This window comes from Cyrtonyx montezumae, unplaced genomic scaffold (assembly GCF_038088225.1).
Source record: "Cyrtonyx montezumae isolate F1298 unplaced genomic scaffold, pur_monq_1.0 scaffold_33, whole genome shotgun sequence".
In the NCBI taxonomy this organism is placed as follows: domain Eukaryota; kingdom Metazoa; phylum Chordata; class Aves; order Galliformes; family Odontophoridae; genus Cyrtonyx; species Cyrtonyx montezumae.
This window is the reverse complement of record NW_027072038.1, coordinates 1-17,096: the sequence shown is the minus strand read 5'-3', so window position 1 is coordinate 17,096 and position 17,096 is coordinate 1. Positions and strand designations below refer to the sequence as shown.

Genomic DNA, 17,096 nt, shown 5'->3' with positions numbered 1-17,096 from the left:
TTTTTTTTTTTTTTTTCCTTTGACAACGTTAAAAAAATACCCTTTGAGAGGGCACCCCCCCCCCCCCCGGAATGCAGAACAATTCCCCACAGCCACAGTCCGCTGTAAGAAAACGAAGGCGCAGAGCCCTCACCGCCACCCCAAGGCACGCGGAGGTCACGGTGTCCCTGAGCAAAACCGGGGCGGGTCCCCCCACCCACAGTGGGGCTGGGGTGGGTCCGAGGTGGGGTCCCCCCCCCCCGCAGTGGGGCCGGGGCCGCTCCCAGCGCGGCTGCAGTGCTGAGCCCGGAGGGGCACGGACCGCGCTGCGCTCACTGAGCTGCGCTGTCACCCGTCCTCTTCTCCGGTGATGTGAAGAGGAAATTGCAGCAGATGTAGAGGGGGAAGATGAGCAGGCGGCTGTCCAGGTTCATCACCACCTGCTCCTGGGGTGGAGAGCAGAGCTGAGAGCGGGGCCGGGCGCGCAGCACCAGGAAGCGAAGGGAGGGCGGCACGTGGGAGCCCCTTCAGCCCCCAGAGCTGCTCACCCCACTTCTGTGTCACCTATGGGGCACTCTCAGGGCGTCGCAGCCCTCTGTGCCCCTCTGCGCATCACACGGCCCCACGTGCGGGACGCGGCCGCCCCGAGCACCCATTCCCTTCACGTTATGAAATGTCCAACAGCACCGAGAGCTCGTGAGAAGTCAGCTCTGTCAGCTCTGCCCCGAGGGCGGAGAGCGGGGCTCCCCTCGTTAAGCTGTGCTTACGACCCCCCCCCCCCCCCCCCCCCCCCCCCCCCCCCAACGCGGGCACGGCTGCAGTACCTGGTCCTTCTCCAGGGTCAGGATCTGATAGCCCGTGGTTCTGCTGCAGATGATCTTCCCGCTGCTGTCGAAGGACGCGAGGCGTAACCTGGGGGGGGGGGGGGGGGGGGTCAGTCCCCTCCCGGGCTGCTCGGGGCGGGGCCGCGTGCCGCAGGGTGGGGCCGTGGGGCCGTACCTGAAGGCGATGCTGCGCCGGGGCTGCAGGCCGACCGAGCCGCCGCAGGGCTGGTTGAGCGTGTTGCGCTTGAAGATGATGTAGCGGTTGGTGTACGTGACGAGGAGGTCGAAGCCGAAGTTGAAGCCCGTCCAGCGCCAGCAGTACTGCGGGGCACAGCGGCGGGCACGGCGCTGCCGGGGGGTGCTCGGGGGCCGTGGGGCTCAGCCCCATCCCCCGCTCCTCCCGGGGGCAGCGCGGGCGCCCCTCCCCCCCCACACCCCCCCCTTTTTGAGGGCACTTACGTCGCCGTCCTGGGCGAGCTTCCGACCGCACCTCATGCTGCTCCCCTCCAGCTCCTCCTTGCTGATCTCCTGGGGGCTGCGAGGAAACGCAGCGCTCGCTCACGTTGGAAAAGCAGCGAGTCCGAGCACGGCACTGCGTTACCAGCACGGCTGTGGAGGTGCTCTGTGTGCCCCCCATCCCAACCCCCCCCCCAGGGATGGACACCTCCAGAACCCCTCGGGATGAGGGCATTTTGGGGGGGCAGCTGCTGCAGCACACACAGCTAAGCTCCACGCAGTGAGCAGCCCCAGCTCGCAGAGATCGGTGTCCGTGTGATGGGCAACGTGCCCCCGAGACACACAGCTCTGCCCCACAGCTCTGCCCCGCTCCTCCTGCCCCCAACACCACCCAGGAGGGTGCGAGGCGTGCCCCCTTTGGGACCGCCACTGCCCCCACCCCCCACGCACGCGGTGTAAAGCTTTGGAGTGAGGACCCCGGGGAAGCGGAGCACCCACCCGCCGTCGCCGTCCTGTTCCACGCGGAGCATGGCAAACCACTGCTGCTTGTACACCGAGGACAGCCACTCTGCAACGAGAGCACGGCGGGAGAGCTGAGCTCGGGAGGGAGGTAAGAGCGTGCCAACGAGGACGCCGTGCCCCCCAGCGAAGGGGAGGACAGGGGCAGGCGGAGCTGAGCGCGCACCGAGGCGGTGTCGGCCCTAAGGGTTTTGTAGGGGAGATAAAGCAGCCCAGAGCCACGAGCTGTGCCAGAGCACGGGGCGTGAGAGCTCCTGCAGACAGCAGCAAGGCCACGAGCACGGCGGGACGGGGAACGGGGGAACGGGGGAACGGGAAGCACCGCTCCCGGGCAGCAGGACGGGCGCAGGGTGGGGGAACAAGGGAAGCAAAGCGCGGCTCGCTGACGCCTCTTTTTCGACCCATTTCCCCATCTCAGCACCTCCCTCGGCTGCAAACAGATCAGGGCAGAGAGCGGGGGCCGCTCCTCCTTCCCGGAGCCGCTCCTCCTTCCCGGAGCTCCGCGTTTGGGATCGCACCCACGGCCGCACACCGCTGCTGCGTGACCGCTCCTCACCCCCCTCCCTTCCCCCCCCCCCCCCGCTGCCTCTCCCACTGCGGCCGAGAGCAGCGCAGGGGCTGCGCTGAGAAAGCAAACCCCGGGAGCAGTGCCAGAGCCGCGGGCGCTCCCGGACCGGGCACGAGGAAATCGGCTCCAAAGCCGCGGTGGGAACGGGAAGGACCCGAGAGCTGCGCCGTGCTGCGGGCGTGGGGGTCCGGCCCTGCCCCCCCCCCCCCCCCCAATGTCTGTTTGGCCCACAGAGCTGCCGCGTGGGGCTGGGGGAGGGCCCCGCGGGCGGCGATCAGCCCGGGCTGTTTGCACTCAGGAGGCGGAGCGGCTCACGGAGCTCTGCCTCCACCTGCTGCCCCACACCAACGCGACTGCTCCGCAGCTCCTGGGGGGGATTTGGGGCAGCAGACATCGCCACCGTATGGACGGCGTGAGCACAGAGCACGACAGGGAGCAGCCACGGACACAGAGAGCAAAGCCGGGGTGTAAAGGTGGATGTCAAGAGCAAGCCCGGGTGTAAATGTGGACACAAAGAGCAAACCCAGGGTACAGCCACGGACACAGAGAGCAAACCCAGGGAACAACCATGGATATAAGGAGCAGATCCCAGGGTACAGTCATGGACACAGAGAGCAAACCCAGGGTACAAACACAGTCATGAAGAGCAGCCCCCAGGGTACAGGGACACGGACACAAAGAGCACCATGTCAAGGAGCTACACACAGTGAATGATGAACGGCCGCAGTGAAACGGAGCCCACCTGAGCCCGGGCTGCTGCACCCCTGAGTGTGTGCGCTGAGCTGCAGAGCTCCGGGGGGGGAGCAGGGAAACAGCCCCAGGATGCACTGCTATGAGGAGCACAGAGTGCTGAGAGCGATGGAAAGAAGGGGCGGATGCTCTGTGCCATCAGATAAAGGCAGAACGTTTTCACGTGAGACCTCCGCTCGGGAAATCGCTTCCAGGCGGCTTCAGCCTCCGGGTGAAGGAGGGGCCCGCCTGTGAGCCCAGCCCACAGCAGCCAGGTGACAGCAGAATGGGCTTTTCAATCGTTTTTTTATCATTTTTTATCGCTGTCTGTCGATAACGTTCACGGCGGTGAGCGATAACACCGCTGAACAACCCCAGCCCTGGGCAGCAGGCCCGGAGCGAGGCGGAGGCCACGTGCAACTCCCCGTCGGGGTGGGAGGGGTTGGGTCCTGCACCGAGGGATGCTGCAGGGGGGGGGGGGCTGGGAGCACACACTCACCCGAGGGGATGAGCGCGTCGCCCTCGACGATCCTCGCGGACATCAGGTCGCTGATGATGTACTGCAGGCGGAGGTGTGCGAACACCGGGCGGAACGCGGCGCCCTGCTCCGTGTCCAGGAAGGCAGCACCGCCCTCCAGCTCTGCAGACAGCACGCACGTGTCAGCTGCCTTCCCTCGAAGGGCTCTGCAGGCCCTGTTTCTGGGGGAGCGCCCTGCTCGCTGCTCTGAGCTGAGGTTGCATCTCAAAGGAGACACGGGCATGCAAAGCCTTACAGCAGGAGCTCCTTCCAGCCCACCCATCCATCGCTCTGAGCTCTTTAGGTCCCTTCCAACGCACCCATCCCGTGGTTCTATGACCTTGGAGGCCCCTTCAACCCAGCCAGCCCATGGGATCTGTGATCTCAGCTCCCTTCCAACCCAACCATCCCGGATCTCTATGATTTTGAACATCACTTACAATCCCACAGTTCTGAGATCTTTAGGTCCTTTCCAACCCATCCATCCCACGGATCTGAGAATTTTAGGTCCCTTCCAACTCACCCATCTATCACTCTGAGCTCTTTAGGTCCCTTCCAACCCACCCATCCCATGGTTCTATGATCTCTGAGATCTACTCCAACCTGAGCACCCTTCCAACCCAACCAGCCCGTGGATCTGTGATCTCTGTGCTCCCTTCCAACCCACCCATCCTGCAGCACTGTGATCCCTGAGGTCCCTTCCAACCCACCCATCCTGCTGTGCTGTGATCTCTGAGCTCCCTTCCAACCCGAGCATCCCCAGAGAACACGAGGATGCCTGGAGACGAATCCCACATCCCACGTGGAGCCCAAGGCCACGTCCTTCATCCCTACCTCTCCTGCGCTCGGCGAACCAGGCATCAGCTTGTGCTAAGAGCTGCTTCAGAGGTCCGTTCCAGGAAGGCACTAGCTGCAGGAACATCCACTGGGTAAAACAAACAGACCCCACTCAGCCTGGCAGACCATTTGTCCAACCAGTAATGCACACACTATTAAAGCCACGCCTCCGTCACGCAGGAGTTCCCCATCCTCCATTAAGTGCTTACAGTCAATTTCAGGGCTCCAACTTGCTGCTTTACACAGCAGTGATTCAGGAGCACGAGCTCAGTGCCCTGGCCAGGCCCTGTGCCAAATACCTTCTTGAGAGCGGTGTACAGATCCATCTCCACTTGCATCACAAAGAGGTTAGAAGAGCTAATCAGCTGCTTCATGAGGTTTAAGCTGAAAAAAAAGAATAAGGTAATAACCACAGGGGTTCGAGGAAAGAAAGGAAAGAGAAACGTGAGCAATCAACCAACAGCCACCACCAGAAAGGCACCAAACGTGGCTGAAAATTAACCCAAGGACGGATACCTGAGTTCTTTGAAGAGTTCAACGCTCTGGTGAGTCATCAGGTTGTTCAGGAGCCACTCGAGGCACCTAGGTTAAAAGCGAGGTGTCACTTCCTTCCTCCTTCCCCATGAGGGGCAGCACCCTACGCAGGAAGGGCAGAGCTCGAGGCAGACAGCTTGAAAGCAGCAGGGGCTGCTTGGGGCCTCGGGGTCCTGGAAAGGAGCAGGGATGAACCTGGGGCCTCGGGGTCCTGGAAAGGAGCAGGGATGAACCTGGGGCCTCGGGGTCCTGGAAAGGGGCAGGGATGAACCTGGGACCTCGGGGTCCCGGAAAGGGGCAGGGATGAACCTGGGACTTCGGGGTCCTGGAAAGGGGCAGGGATGAACCTGGGGCCTCGGGGTCCTGGAAAGGGGCAGGGATGAACCTGGGACCTCGGGGTCCCGGAAAGGGGCAGGGATGAACCTGGGCCACTGCTGCTCGCGGGCAGCGCAGGACGCAGAGCGGTCTCACCTCTTCTTCACCGAGTCCAACCCGTACATCCCCGCGGAGTTGTAATAGCCACACACGGTTTTGGCAGTGATGGTTTCCTTCATCGTTTCACCACACTGCAGGATGAGGCCGTCCTGAGGAAAGGGGAAAAGAAAGCCATGAGAAATAGGGCAGTCTTCCAAGCGGGAGCGGGAAGATTCAGCGCAGCTCGTCGTCGCACCCGGTGCCATGCTGCCAACAAGAGCGAGGTTTCCCCTGAGCTCCAGCGCCCAACGTGCGAGCAGCATTGCAGCAGCACCAACGAGCTGCTCCAGCACTTCCAGCTGCTCCCACTCACAACCGAGAGCCCCAACCCCACGAGCACAGCCCGGCCGCGCAGAGGAAGGGAGGGCCTCGCTACTCACGAGCTGCAGCATGCAGGCGGCCGCTAGGAGCGCTACCACTCGGCCCGGCTTTATCAGCACGTCGTCTCGGTACAGAGAGCCGAAGGCCACCTGCAGGGCTGCGGGGGCACAGCACTCAGCACGCGGGCTCACACGCCCCACGCGGGCTCACACGCCCCGCCGTGCCCGCGCTCCGCCGGCTCCACTCACCCTCCACGTCGATGTTCTGGTCGGGAATCTCCAGCTCGACCGTGTCCATGCCCGATTCCTTCCAGGAGCCGCTGAACATGCTGGAGAAGTAACCTGACTGCGGGAGGGGAGAGAAGGAGATGGGGATGGAAACGTGGCTCGGGTGAAAAGCGGCGGCAGCGCGCGGAGCTGAAGGTCGGAAGCGTTTCCCTTCACGCCCGAAATGCACCGAGGGCACTGAGTGTGAGCGTCCCGGCCCACTGAGGAAGGCCTCAGCGCCGACAGTTTGCTCCTGAAAATGCACCGAGAGAACGTGGAGTGCCTGTCTGCCACCAAGGACAAGAGAGGGGCCGAAGAGCCGTGTCAGCTTTTCTGTCCCTACCACACGGCGCCGGGGGCATAATTAGTCCAGGAGCCACGTCCTTAACGACGCCAGCACCAAATCCTGCAGGCGTCAGGGATGGGTATGAAAGGGGAAAAAATAAAGGCATGCAAGACATACAAATCAAAGTACAAGGTGTAGCCTCGTACCAAGGACACATACACAGACACCACCGATGGAGATATACCTTCAGAATTAAGTGTAAGGCATATAAAACTAGAGGGTGCTAGGTGTCCGTCCAAGGGGAGCGAAATGTGCTGCTCTGCTAGGACTCAGCATTTCCACCCCAGCAGCGGATGCGCGCTGTGAGACGCTATCACCCGCTGACGTTTACCTGAGAGATCAGAAAAATAAAGTCCGTTTGTACGGCTCTGCAGCCCCGGAGAGCTGTGACGTGGACACCGATCCCGGGCTGTGCTGGCACCCCACGGCGGGAGCAGGAGGTGAAAAGAGAGCGGGATGCGTGCGGAGGAAGCGCTGCTTCGGGAGGAGCCACGTACCTGACGCAGGTACACTTTGTGCAGGTGCCACTCCTCCCCCAGGGCGCAGATTTTGATGTCGCTGTTCTCTCCGTTCAGAAACAGGGTCTGGTAAATATACATGGAGGTGCTTTTCAGCTTTTTCCTGCGTGAGAAGGCGACAGAGATGCGCTCCTTTCAGACACTGCCTCGCACAAAACCCCGCACAGCTCCCCCCCACACAACAGTCCGACCCCCAGCAGAGCCTGCAGAACATCCCAAACCCCCAAAAAGGTCACAACCTCCCCTAAAAATGTCCTCAGCTCCCCCAGCGGGCCTCACACGCACCCCAGACTGCACCAAGCAGGCCTGAAACAGGCTCCAAGCCCCCCCAGCACGTCCCGGATCCCTCAAAGTGACCCAGATCCTCTCAAACAGCCCCCACACCTTCCCAGTGCACCCCAGGATCCCATAAGCCTCAATCAGCCCCAGACCCCTCCCCCAACCCTCCACAACGTTCTGACAGACCCAGACCCCTCCAGTGCATCCCAGTACCCCCCCCAAACAGACCCAGACCCCTCCAGTGCATCCCAGTACCCCCCCTAACAGACCCAGACCCCTCCAGTGCATCCCAGTACCCCCCCCCAAACAGACCCAGACCCTTCCAGTGCATCCCAGTACCCATCCCCAAACAGACCCAGACCCTTCCAGTGCATCCCAGTACCCCCCCCCAAACAGACCCAGACCCCTCCAGTGCATCCCAGTACCCCCCCAAACAGACCCAGACTCCTCCAGTGCATCCCAGTACCCCCCCCCAAACAGACCCAGACCCTTCCAGTGCATCCCAGTACCCATCCCCAAACAGACCCAGACCCCTCCAGTGCATCCCAGTACCCCCCCCCAAACAGACCCAGACCCCTCCAGTGCATCCCAGCCCCCCCCAAACAGACCCAGACCCCTCCAGTGCATCCCAGTACCCCCCCAAACAGACCCAGACCCCTCCAGCGCATCCCAGTACCCCCCCAAACAGACCCACACCCCCATAACAGTCTCCAGTCCCACCCAGCCCAGCCCAGCCCCACAGACGTAGGCCCCATCGCACCCCCACCCGCTCAGATCCCCCCTAAGCGGGAGGAGGGGATCCCCCCCCCGCCCCCACGGCGGCCCCCGCTGCCCGCACACCTTCGCGGGGCGCTGTGGAGCCGCTCGTCCCGTTCGCCGTCGCTGTCGGTGTCGCTGTCGCAGGGCCCCTCGCCCCCTCCGCGCTTCCTCTTCCCTCCTCGCCGCCCCTCACCCCCGCGGCCGCCGCCGCCGCCCTCCCTCGCCGCCCCGTCGCGAAGCGCGGCCCCGCCCCGCCGCAGCAGCAGCAGCCGGCTGTTCAGAGCGCCCATGGCCGCTGTCCGCGCGGGGAGGACGGAGCAACGGAAACGACGCGGGAGCGGCCGGTGGCGGCGGCCATTTCGCGCTGGGAACAGCGCGTGCGCGGAGGGGCGGGGCGGCGAACAGCGCATGCGCGGTCTGCAATCTACGCGTGCGCAGTGAGCGCCCTGCGCGGTCTGCATCGTGCGCATGCGCAGTGGTGAGCGAGGACTCGGCGGCGGAGCGCGGTCGCCATGGTAACGGCCGTCCGCCATCAGCGGCGCTGCCCGCCCCGCACGGCCGCGTTTCCACGCACAGCCCGAGCGTGTGGGATCCCCCACGTCATCACCGGTTGCTTTATTTAAGGGGAAGAAAAGAAAAGCCCCCCAACAACTCTCAGATCCAGCAGTGTCACATCCATCCCATAATGCGCTGCGTCACCTCTGGGGCAGAGACCCATTTTTGGGGTGATGTGCCCCAAAATGAGCCCCTGGGGGCGAGATGGGGGCGGCTCCGGTGTGCAAGCCGGCACTGTCATCCTGATTTTTAAGGGTCTCATTGTTAAGGGTCTCTCCTCATTTTTAAGGACCTCATTTTTGAGGGTCTCCCACCCCTGGCGCTGCGTCCCGCCCTGGTCAGCGTGGCCCTCTGTGATCTAAATGGTGTTCTCGAAGATCTGCATGGAGCTCATGATGTCCGCGTCCTGCCTCGGGGACACAGACACGGCACAGCTAACGGGGGAGGGGGCACCTCCGTGGGGATCCCCCCAACCTGTGGGGACAGCTCTGATGGGGTGTGGGGGGCAGGGGGTGACCCCGGAGCCGGCGGTGTCACCTGCTGGCACGTCTCCAGGAACTCCTCGTAGGTCACCACACCGTCCCCATTCCTGTCCATCTTCTGTGAGGGCAGAGCTCAGTGGGGACATCCCCATCCCCATGCCCATCCATCCCCACTCTCATCCCCACCCCTGTCCCTATTCATCCCCATTCCCATGCTCATCCCCATTCCTGACCCCATTCATCCCCATCCCTGTGTCCATTCCCATTCCTATCCATCCTCATCCCCATGCCCATTCCCATCTATGTCACCATCCCTGTCCCCATCCATCCCCCATCCCTGCGCCCATCCCCATCCCTGACCCATCCCTATTCCCATCCATCCTCATCTCCACTCCCATTCCCCCCCCCGTCCCCATTCATGCCCATCCCTGAACCCATCCTCATCCCCATGCCCATTCATCCCCGCCCCCATCCCCATACACACTCATCCCCATTCCCACACCCATTCATCCCCATCCCCGACCCCACCCCCATCCCGGACCCCACCCCCCCCACCTGGAAGAAGTGCTCGACGTGCTCAGCGGGCGCGCTGTCCCGCGGGGCGGGCAGGGTGCAGCGTCCCATCATGTCGTAGATGGATTTCATGATCTCCAGCATCTCCTGGCAGCAGACAGCACTGCGGTGACAAAGCAAACACCCCCAACCCCCCCCACTGACCCCAGGCTGTCACCTCCGCCCCAGCACCCCCCCCGTCTCCCCCTTTCCCCCTTCCTTCCCCCCCTCCCCCGAGAGCACCTCCTTGGTGATGCAGCCGTCCTTATTGATGTCGTAGAGGTTGAACGCCCAGCTCAGCTTCTCCTGCGCGGTGCCCCGCAGCAGGACGGACAGCCCCACAACAAAGTCCTGCCGGGGACGGGCGGGGCGACGGCGGTGAGCGGGGCACCCCACAGCGTACGGGGAGGAGCCGCCGTGACCCCACTGCGGACCCCACAGAGCACTGCGGCGCAGATATTGACCACGGCCGCTCCTCCTATCGATCCCGTTTCTATTCTGGCTCCCATCTATTTTTAATGGCCCGGGACGCGCCGGCCGTGCCGCAGGATCCCCGCAGCGCTCGGGGTGTTTGGGTTGGGGGTGGTTTTAGGGCGCTGCTCCAAAATCCACCCCTCCCTGAGCATCCCCCCGCAGCAGGGACAGCTGATGATGACTCACGGTGCTGGCATAGGGCCGCCCCCCCCCCCCCCATCCCGGTGCCACCCCCCAGCGGTGCTCACCTCGAAGCACAGTGCCCCGCTGCCGTCCGCGTCGAAGGCGTTGAACAAGAAGTGAGCGTAGGCACTGGAATCTGGGGAGGGAATATGGGGGGGTGGGGGGAGAGGAGGGAGTGCCCCATGGGGTTGGTGTCACATTTTTTGTGGGGGGGGGGGGATGCTTTTTAGGGGGGTGGTGGAGCCCCGACTCACCTCCCTGCGGGAAGAACTGTGCATAGATGAGCGTGAAGGTCTCCTCGTCCACGTGGCCGCTGGGACAGTCCTGGGGGGAGGACAGGTCCACGGGCGCCCCGGAGACGGGTTGTCCCCAAATCAGGCGGACCCCCCAACCCCCCAACCGTTGTGCTCACGTTCTTGAAGCCGCGGTAGAGGGACTGCAGCTCCTTCTTGGTGAACTTGGTGTGCGCCTGCAGCTGCTCCAGCCCCTCGGGTTGGTGCCGCGCGGCCGAGAGCTCCATGTCGCCGTCACAGCTGTCTGCGGGGGGGGGACACCGTGCTGTCATCTGTGGGGCTGAGTCTCTTTTTTTTGGGGGGGGGCTCCTTCTCCAGGGAATGCCCTGAACCCGGCAGCTCTCCCTTCGCGATGGACAGCTCTCCACCCTGCGGCTGTGGCCGCTGTGAGCTCCGGCTTTCATTACCCGAGCGACGGAGGGAACGGCTCCATCTGTCCCCGGGGTGGGGGGGTTCTTGGGACCGCAACTGTTCCAGCAGCGTGACCCTGGGGCACCCCAAAAGCATCCACGGGGATCTCTGAGCGTCTCAGAGCATCCTCGGGCACCCTGAAATGTCTTGGAGCTTAATTGGGCATCCCTGAGCACCCCAGAGCATCCCTGAGCATCCTGGAGTATCCTGGAGCACCCCAAAGCATCCCTGAGCATCCTGGAGCACCCCAAAGCATCCCTGAGCATCCTGGAGTATCCTGGAGCACCCCAGAGCACCCCCATGCTTCCCCACGCAACCTTGAGCATCCCTCAGCATCCCACAGCATCCTGAAGCATCTCACAGCATCCCAGAGCATCCCTGAGCATTCCAAAGCATCTCAGAGCATCTCAGATAGTCCCTGAGCATCCTGCAGCATCCCGGAGCATCCCACAGCATCTCAGAGCATCCCCAAGAGCATCCCAGCGCATCCCGGATGGTCGTGATGGATCCTGGAGAATCTCAAAGCGTCCCAGAGCGTCCCCAAGAATCTCCAGTCATCCCTGAGCGTCCCAGCGCATCATCCCCAGCCGCCCCTGCCCCAGTCCCACCCGCATCGCATCCTCCTTTCGCCTCCCGTCGCCCCCACCGTCCGTGCTGCCGGAAGGTAATTAATAAATGATGGCCCATTAACGTCTCCAGCCCAGTGGAGCCCCTGAGAGCGGCGGAAGAGCAGGAACTTTGGGATGGGAAAGATGGGATGGGGATGGGGAGGGGGGGATAAGTGCTGCAGACCCCTGTGTGCGGCATTTGGGTATGGAGGTCCCATCTCAGGGGGTTCCTGCGGGTTTTGGGGTCCCCTCTGTGCCATCTCGGGGGCGCTCTGGGGATGGAGTAGGGCTGGCAGCCCCCCAGCATGGTGGGAGAGCGGGGCCATGACGCGGCACAGAGGGACGCCCCAAAACCTCTGCGTTCCACCACAAAGACCCCAAAGAACCGCCCCAAAAATCCACCCATCCTCCACAGAGAAACGTCCCCCACTGTGGGGGGAGGGAGGGGGCACCCCAAAAAAAACGAGCTCCGTGGCACTGTGGGGCGGGCGGAGAGCCGGGGTTACCTTCCACAGAGATGGGCTCCAGGATGCCGAACTGCTTCAGGACGGCGATGAAGAGGAGGATGACGACGGCCACGGCGCACAGCTCCATGCCCTGCATGCCCGCGGCGGGCGGGGGGCACCGGCGGCGGATTCGGGATGTGGGGCCGCCCCTGCCCCCCTCCCCCCCGCCCTCCTCCCTTGGCACGCGCCCACACCACCGTCCCTCTCTTCTTCTCCAATCGTTTCTCTTCTTCTTCTCCATTCTCTCCTCTTCCCCAATAGTTTCTCTTCTTCTCCAACATATTCTCCTCTCCCATCGCTTCTCTTTTTCCTCCGCAATCTCTTATCCCCAAATACGGTTTCTTCTCCCCATATATTTTCTCATTTTCCCCAACATTTTCCCTTCTCCTCCAATAGTTCCTCTTTTTCCTCTGTGTTCTCCGTTATTTCCTCTTTTCCACCAATATTCTCTTTTCTTCCCCAATCTTTCCTTCTCCAGTACTTTCTCCTCTTCCCCATATCTTTTCTTCCCCAGGATTTCCTCTTCTTCCCCAACATTTTCCCTTTTCCCCCAACATTTCCTCATTTCTGTCCCAATATTCTGCCATCTCTTCCCCGGCTTTCCAATATTTCCTCCCTTTTCCCATCTCCTCTCCTCTCCCATTCTCTCCTGTTCCATCTTTTCTCATTTTTTCCATTTCTTCTCCCACATTCCCTCTTTCCACGTTCTTTTTAGTCCACATTTTCTTTTTTTTTCCTCAATCTGTTCACCTTTATTCCATCTTTTCTCCACTTTTTTTCATTTTCCCGATATTTTCATCTTTTCTTTCTCCACTTTTTTATTTTTCCCATTTTCTTCCATCTTTGTTTTCCATTTTTCCTCTTTTCCTTCATCTTTTCCTCCATCTTTTCCCACTCTCCTCCATTTTCTCCCATTTTCCTCCACCTTTGCCCCTTTTCCTCCATTTATACCCCTTTTCCTCCCCCTTTTCCCCATGTCCTCCATCTTTTCCCCCTTTTCCTCCATTCTTACCCCCTTTCCTCTTCCTTTTCCTTCATTTTCTCCCATTTTCCTCCATTTATTTCTTCCCCCCTCTTTCCCCCATCTTTTCCATCTTTTCCCCAATCTTTTCCCCTTTTTCCTCCATCTTTCCCCCCATCTTTTATCCCTTTTCCTCCACCTTTTGCCCCTTTCCCCCCATCTTTTTCCCCCCATCTTTTCCCCCATCTTTTCCCCCTTTCATCCTCCCCCCCCTCTCTTTCCCTTTTCCCCCTCCCCTCCCATTCTCTCTTCCTCCCTTTTCCCCCCTCCTTCCCACCTATCTCCCCCCCTCCCCCCACATTCCTCACCCCCCTATTCCCCGTCAGAACCCCCCCCAGATAAGCTCCGTATCGCCCCACCGGGCCGAGCCAGGCGGTAATTACCCCCCCTGTAAGTAATTAACGTTCCCCCCCACCCCCCTCCCTCCGCAGCCATCGATCTCCACTGAAATATTCACGAGGACGACGCATTAACGCCGCTCCCATCGCCGAGCGGGGGATGGGCGACCCCGGGCCCCGGGGACACGGCCGCCCGCCGCCCCCCCCGGGCCCGGTTGCTATGGGCCCGGTTGCTATGGGCGCGGCTCCATCCTCCCCCCCCCTCCGTTGCTATGGGCGATCCCCGCCGCCACGGACCGCGCCCCGGGCAACCCGCGTGAGGCCCCGCCCTCCCACTTCCTGTTCCGGTTCTGCCGGAAGTGCTGAGCGCCGCCGCCATGGCCTCAAGGTTACTGCGGGTGGGCGCGGCGCTGCGGGTCCTTCCCGCCGCCACTGCCCGCGCTGTGCCCGCGCGGTGCTTCGCCGCGCCCGGTGAGGACGGGGAGCGGAACGGGGGAGGGGGGTGGGGCCGGGGGTTGGGGCCCGGGCCGCTGTGACCGCGCTGTCCCGCAGGAGAGCTCGCCACCGACGAGGAGCAGGCGACGGGGCTGGAGCGGAAAGTGCTGGAGGCCATGAGCAAAGGCCTGGTGAGCGCGGGGGAGCGAGGCGGTGCGCGCGGGGACGGGACGGCGGCGGGGACGCCGTTCCCGCGGATGGGGCTCCCGCTGATCCCCCCCAACCCCCCGTTCCAGGACCCCTACAGCATGTTCCGGCCGAAGCGCTACGCGGGCACCAAAGAGGACCCCAACCTCGTGCCGTCCATCACCGACAAACGCATCGTGGGCTGCGTCTGTGAGTGTCCCCGCGTGCCCCCCCTCCCTGTCCCCGCTTCCCCCCCCCCCCGTCCCCTCCCACCCTCTCTGCTCTCTCTCCTCAGGTGAAGAGGACAACAGCTGCGTCATTTGGTTCTGGCTGCACAAAGGAGAAGCGCAGCGCTGCCCCTCCTGCGGCGCGCACTACAAGCTGATCCCCCACGAGCTGCCCCACTGAGAGCGCCCCACTCGGAGCCCCCCTCCCCCTTCAGCCCCTGGGGGGAGGTCCTGGGCTGTGAGACCCCCCCCCCCCCTTCCAGCAGCTGTCTGCTCTTCTGAAGCGCTGCAGCGCTCGTTGTGCTGTGTCCGCCCCTTATACAGAAAAAGAACTGTGTGTGGACGCTCTGCTTGCTGCGTGTGTGTGCTGGGGGGGGCGGGGGGAGCGGGGGGGGGGCTGTGGTGCTCCTTTGGGGAACAGGGAAGTGGGGGAGGGGGGGAGGAGGGGGTGTCCGCCCCCCCATGGGTGCTCCCCTTGCGGTCTCCCCTTGGGCTGGGGTGCTGATGAGGAACGCCCTGTGGGGGGGGCAGGATGAGAAGGCTCAATGTGGGGGTGACCCCCCCTCAAGTCTTTGTCACTGTCCTCGGAGGTGGGGCAGCCCCGTGTCCCTTCTCCCACGGGGCACTGTGCGCTGGGGCCGTGTGCCGTTATCCCACGCGATTTCCCCCCCCCCCCCCCACTGCCAAACTCCGCCCCGAACGCCGCATCCTTTCGTTTGGAACCGTTTCCCTTCGCTCTGTCGCGGCGCTCCCCGCGATGGGGGTCAGTCCCCTTCTTCCTGACCGCCCCCCCCACACTCCCCCGGTCCCGCGTGGGCGCCGCGGGGACCTCGGCTCTTCCGCCGCCCATTGACGGACGCGTCCCCCCGCTGCCCCGGCTCGGAGGGAACGGATGACGTCAAACTTCCCGCCCCCGCGACGTCAGCGGTCCGCCAATGGGAGCGGCGGACGGCCGCGATTGACGGCTCGGGGGGCGTGGGCCAGGCGGGGACCGCAGAGGGCGCGCGGGGGACGCGGCGGGCGGAGCTTCTGGCCGAGCACGTGACCCCCGCGGGGGGAGCCGCGCGCGCGGCGGCGCGGAGTGCGGCGGTGACGTCACCCCTTGTCGCAGAGGGGCGGGGCGGGGGCGCGGGGCCGCGCGCCGGAAGCGGGGCGGCGCGCGCGCGGAAGGGGCCGGCGCGGGGCGGGCGGGCGGACAAGATGGCGGACGGGGACAGCGGCAGCGAGCGCGGCGGCAGCGGCAGCGGCAGCGGGGGGGGCGGCGGAGGCGGCTTCGCGGCGCCCCGAGGAGGAGGAGGCGGAGGAGGGAGGAGGTGGCGGCGGAGCGCCGGGCGCCGGGGGGCCCCGAGCAGGAGACGCAGGAGCTGGCCTCGAAGCGGCTGGACATCCAGAACAAGCGCTTCTACCTGGACGTGAAGCAGAACGCCAAGGGCCGCTTCCTGAAGATCGCCGAGGTGGGCGCCGGGGGCTCCAAGAGCCGCCTGACGCTGTCCATGGCCGTGGCCGCCGAGTTCCGCGATTACCTGGGCGATTTCATCGAGCACTACGCGCAGCTGGGGCCGTCCAGCCCCGAGCAGCTGGCCCAGGCCGCGGGGCCCGGCGGCGACGAGGGCGGATCGGGGGCCGCGCCGCGCTCTGAAGAGCGAATTCCTGGTGCGGGAGAACCGCAAGTACTACCTGGACCTGAAGGAGAACCAGCGCGGCCGCTTCCTGCGCATCCGCCAGACCGTCAACCGCGGGCCCGGCGGTCCAGGGGGGTTCCCCGGCGGTCCCCCCGGGCTGCAGAGCGGGCAGACCATCGCGCTGCCGGCCCAGGGCCTCATCGAGTTCCGCGACGCGCTGGCCAAGCTCATCGACGACTACGGAGGGGAGGAGGACGAGCTGGGCGGCCCCGGCGGCGGCGGCCCGGGAGGGGGGGGGCCTCTACGGGGAGCTGCCCGAGGGCACCTCCATCACCGTGGACTCCAAGCGCTTTTTCTTCGACGTGGGCTGCAACAAGTACGGCGTGTTCCTGCGGGTGAGCGAGGTGAAGCCGTCCTACCGCAACGCCATCACCGTCCCTTACAAAGCCTGGGCCAAGTTCGGCGGAGCCTTCTGCCGTTACGCCGACGAGATGCGCGACATCCAGGAGCGCCAGCGGGACAAGCTGTACGACCGCCGCGCGGGCCCCCCCGGGCCGGGCAGCGGCAGCGGCGCCGGCGACGATTCGGACGGCGACGACGTGGACGACGACTGAGCCCCCGCCAGCGCCCGCCGGCCACCCCCCCAACCCCCCCATCCTTCAGCCCGGATCCCCCTTCCCCTCCTCGCCGCGATCGGGAGAAGGGGGCCCCGACCCCGCGCCGCCGGACACGAGAGAGCGCCCATCCCCCCCCCCCCCACCCCGTTCCTTCCGCCGCCGCACCGGGACGGGGCACGGAGCGCCCGGAGCCCTTCAGCCGCTTCACCCCGAGGACTCCGCGCTCCTTTGGGCCGCCCGGTTTCCATCCCCCCCCCCCCCCCCACCCCCCCGTGTCCCCACCCGACCCCGTGTCCGTGCCGGCTCCGTGCCACCAGCACCCGACGGCCGCGAGAGGCGATGCGGGGTGGGGGGGGGATGGGGGGGGCCGTCTTTGGACCAACGTCCATTGTCTCTTTTTATTTTCCTCTTTATATTTTTCTTTCTTTCCTTTTTTTTTTTTTACCCCTCCCCCCCCCCGACATCGTTTTCCGGGATGCACATCCAGGAGCTGCCGGCTTTCCCACGAGCAAAGAAACGCTCTTTTTGGGTTCGGAGGGGGGAGGGGGGAGGGGCTGATCCTTTTTCGGCGTTTTTGCCCCCCCCCTTTTTGCCCACAGAGGCAGCGGGCGCAGCGATCCCATCTCTGAGCTCAGGTGCGGGATCCCACCGCGCTCCCCC

General features: G+C 64.1%; 4 protein-coding genes across 5 annotated transcripts; 2 read left to right on the top strand and 2 right to left on the bottom strand.

Annotated features, from left to right (window-relative positions):
* Window positions 1-297: 297 nt before the first annotated feature.
* GMCL1 (germ cell-less 1, spermatogenesis associated) lies at window positions 298-8,216 on the bottom strand. The gene is made up of 14 exons (XM_065745059.1): window positions 8,008-8,216; window positions 6,868-6,991; window positions 6,007-6,103; window positions 5,818-5,915; window positions 5,435-5,547; window positions 4,946-5,011; window positions 4,729-4,813; window positions 4,427-4,517; window positions 3,575-3,715; window positions 1,758-1,827; window positions 1,263-1,338; window positions 979-1,124; window positions 804-891; window positions 298-425 (listed from the first exon to the last, which is right to left on the bottom strand). The coding sequence occupies exons 1-14, from the start codon at window positions 8,214-8,216 to the stop codon at window positions 312-314; spliced, it is 1,518 nt and encodes a 505-aa protein (XP_065601131.1). The 3' UTR covers window positions 298-311.
* Window positions 8,217-8,828: 612 nt separating this feature from the next.
* KCNIP3 (potassium voltage-gated channel interacting protein 3) lies at window positions 8,829-13,042 on the bottom strand. 2 transcript variants are annotated; one of them, XM_065745105.1, is made up of 9 exons: window positions 13,003-13,042; window positions 11,991-12,081; window positions 10,585-10,709; window positions 10,427-10,496; window positions 10,238-10,308; window positions 9,759-9,866; window positions 9,519-9,623; window positions 9,019-9,081; window positions 8,829-8,887 (listed from the first exon to the last, which is right to left on the bottom strand). In XM_065745105.1, the coding sequence occupies exons 1-9, from the start codon at window positions 13,036-13,038 to the stop codon at window positions 8,840-8,842; spliced, it is 717 nt and encodes a 238-aa protein (XP_065601177.1). In that variant the 5' UTR covers window positions 13,039-13,042; the 3' UTR covers window positions 8,829-8,839. The 2 variants fall into 2 exon arrangements, with proteins under 2 accessions (XP_065601177.1, XP_065601178.1); XM_065745106.1 differs by lacking the exon at window positions 13,003-13,042 and having other exon boundaries at window positions 11,991-12,181.
* A 649-nt stretch (window positions 13,043-13,691) lies between these two features.
* Window positions 13,692-14,541, top strand: LOC136054066 (cytochrome c oxidase subunit 5B, mitochondrial). The gene is made up of 4 exons (XM_065745110.1): window positions 13,692-13,820; window positions 13,902-13,975; window positions 14,081-14,180; window positions 14,266-14,541. The coding sequence occupies exons 1-4, from the start codon at window positions 13,727-13,729 to the stop codon at window positions 14,376-14,378; spliced, it is 381 nt and encodes a 126-aa protein (XP_065601182.1). The 5' UTR covers window positions 13,692-13,726; the 3' UTR covers window positions 14,379-14,541.
* Window positions 14,542-15,395: 854 nt separating this feature from the next.
* Window positions 15,396-16,478, top strand: PURB (purine rich element binding protein B). Its single transcript, XM_065745102.1, is given in 4 exon segments — window positions 15,396-15,526; window positions 15,529-15,816; window positions 15,818-16,107; window positions 16,109-16,478. Coding segments are annotated over 4 exon segments (1,032 nt in total). The 5' UTR covers window positions 15,396-15,397; the 3' UTR covers window positions 16,434-16,478.
* Window positions 16,479-17,096: the final 618 nt, after the last annotated feature.

Excerpts from the sequence above, each read along its gene's own strand:
- GMCL1 (XM_065745059.1), bottom strand. The coding sequence starts at position 8,216 with ATGGGCGCTCTGAACAGCCGGCTGCTGCTGCTGCGGCGGGGCGGGGCC. Across the intron at positions 5,012-5,434 it reads TTGGACTCGGTGAAGAAGAG|GTGCCTCGAGTGGCTCCTGA; the intron begins GTGAGACCGCTC and ends CTTTTAACCTAG. Across the intron at positions 3,716-4,426 it reads GTTCGCCGAGCGCAGGAGAG|AGCTGGAGGGCGGTGCTGCC; the intron begins GTAGGGATGAAG and ends TGCTGTCTGCAG.
- KCNIP3 (XM_065745105.1), bottom strand. The coding sequence starts at position 13,038 with ATGGGAGAAAATGAAGGAAAAGGAAGAGGAAAGGGG. Across the intron at positions 12,082-13,002 it reads GAAAAGGAAGAGGAAAGGGG|GGCATGGAGCTGTGCGCCGT; the intron begins GTAAGAATGGAG and ends GCGGGCATGCAG. Across the intron at positions 9,624-9,758 it reads ACGGCTGCATCACCAAGGAG|GAGATGCTGGAGATCATGAA; the intron begins GTGCTCTCGGGG and ends GTCTGCTGCCAG.
- LOC136054066 (XM_065745110.1), top strand. The coding sequence starts at position 13,727 with ATGGCCTCAAGGTTACTGCGGGTGGGCGCGGCGCTGCGGGTCCTTCCC. Across the intron at positions 13,821-13,901 it reads GCGGTGCTTCGCCGCGCCCG|GAGAGCTCGCCACCGACGAG; the intron begins GTGAGGACGGGG and ends GCTGTCCCGCAG. Across the intron at positions 14,181-14,265 it reads ACGCATCGTGGGCTGCGTCT|GTGAAGAGGACAACAGCTGC; the intron begins GTGAGTGTCCCC and ends CTCTCTCCTCAG.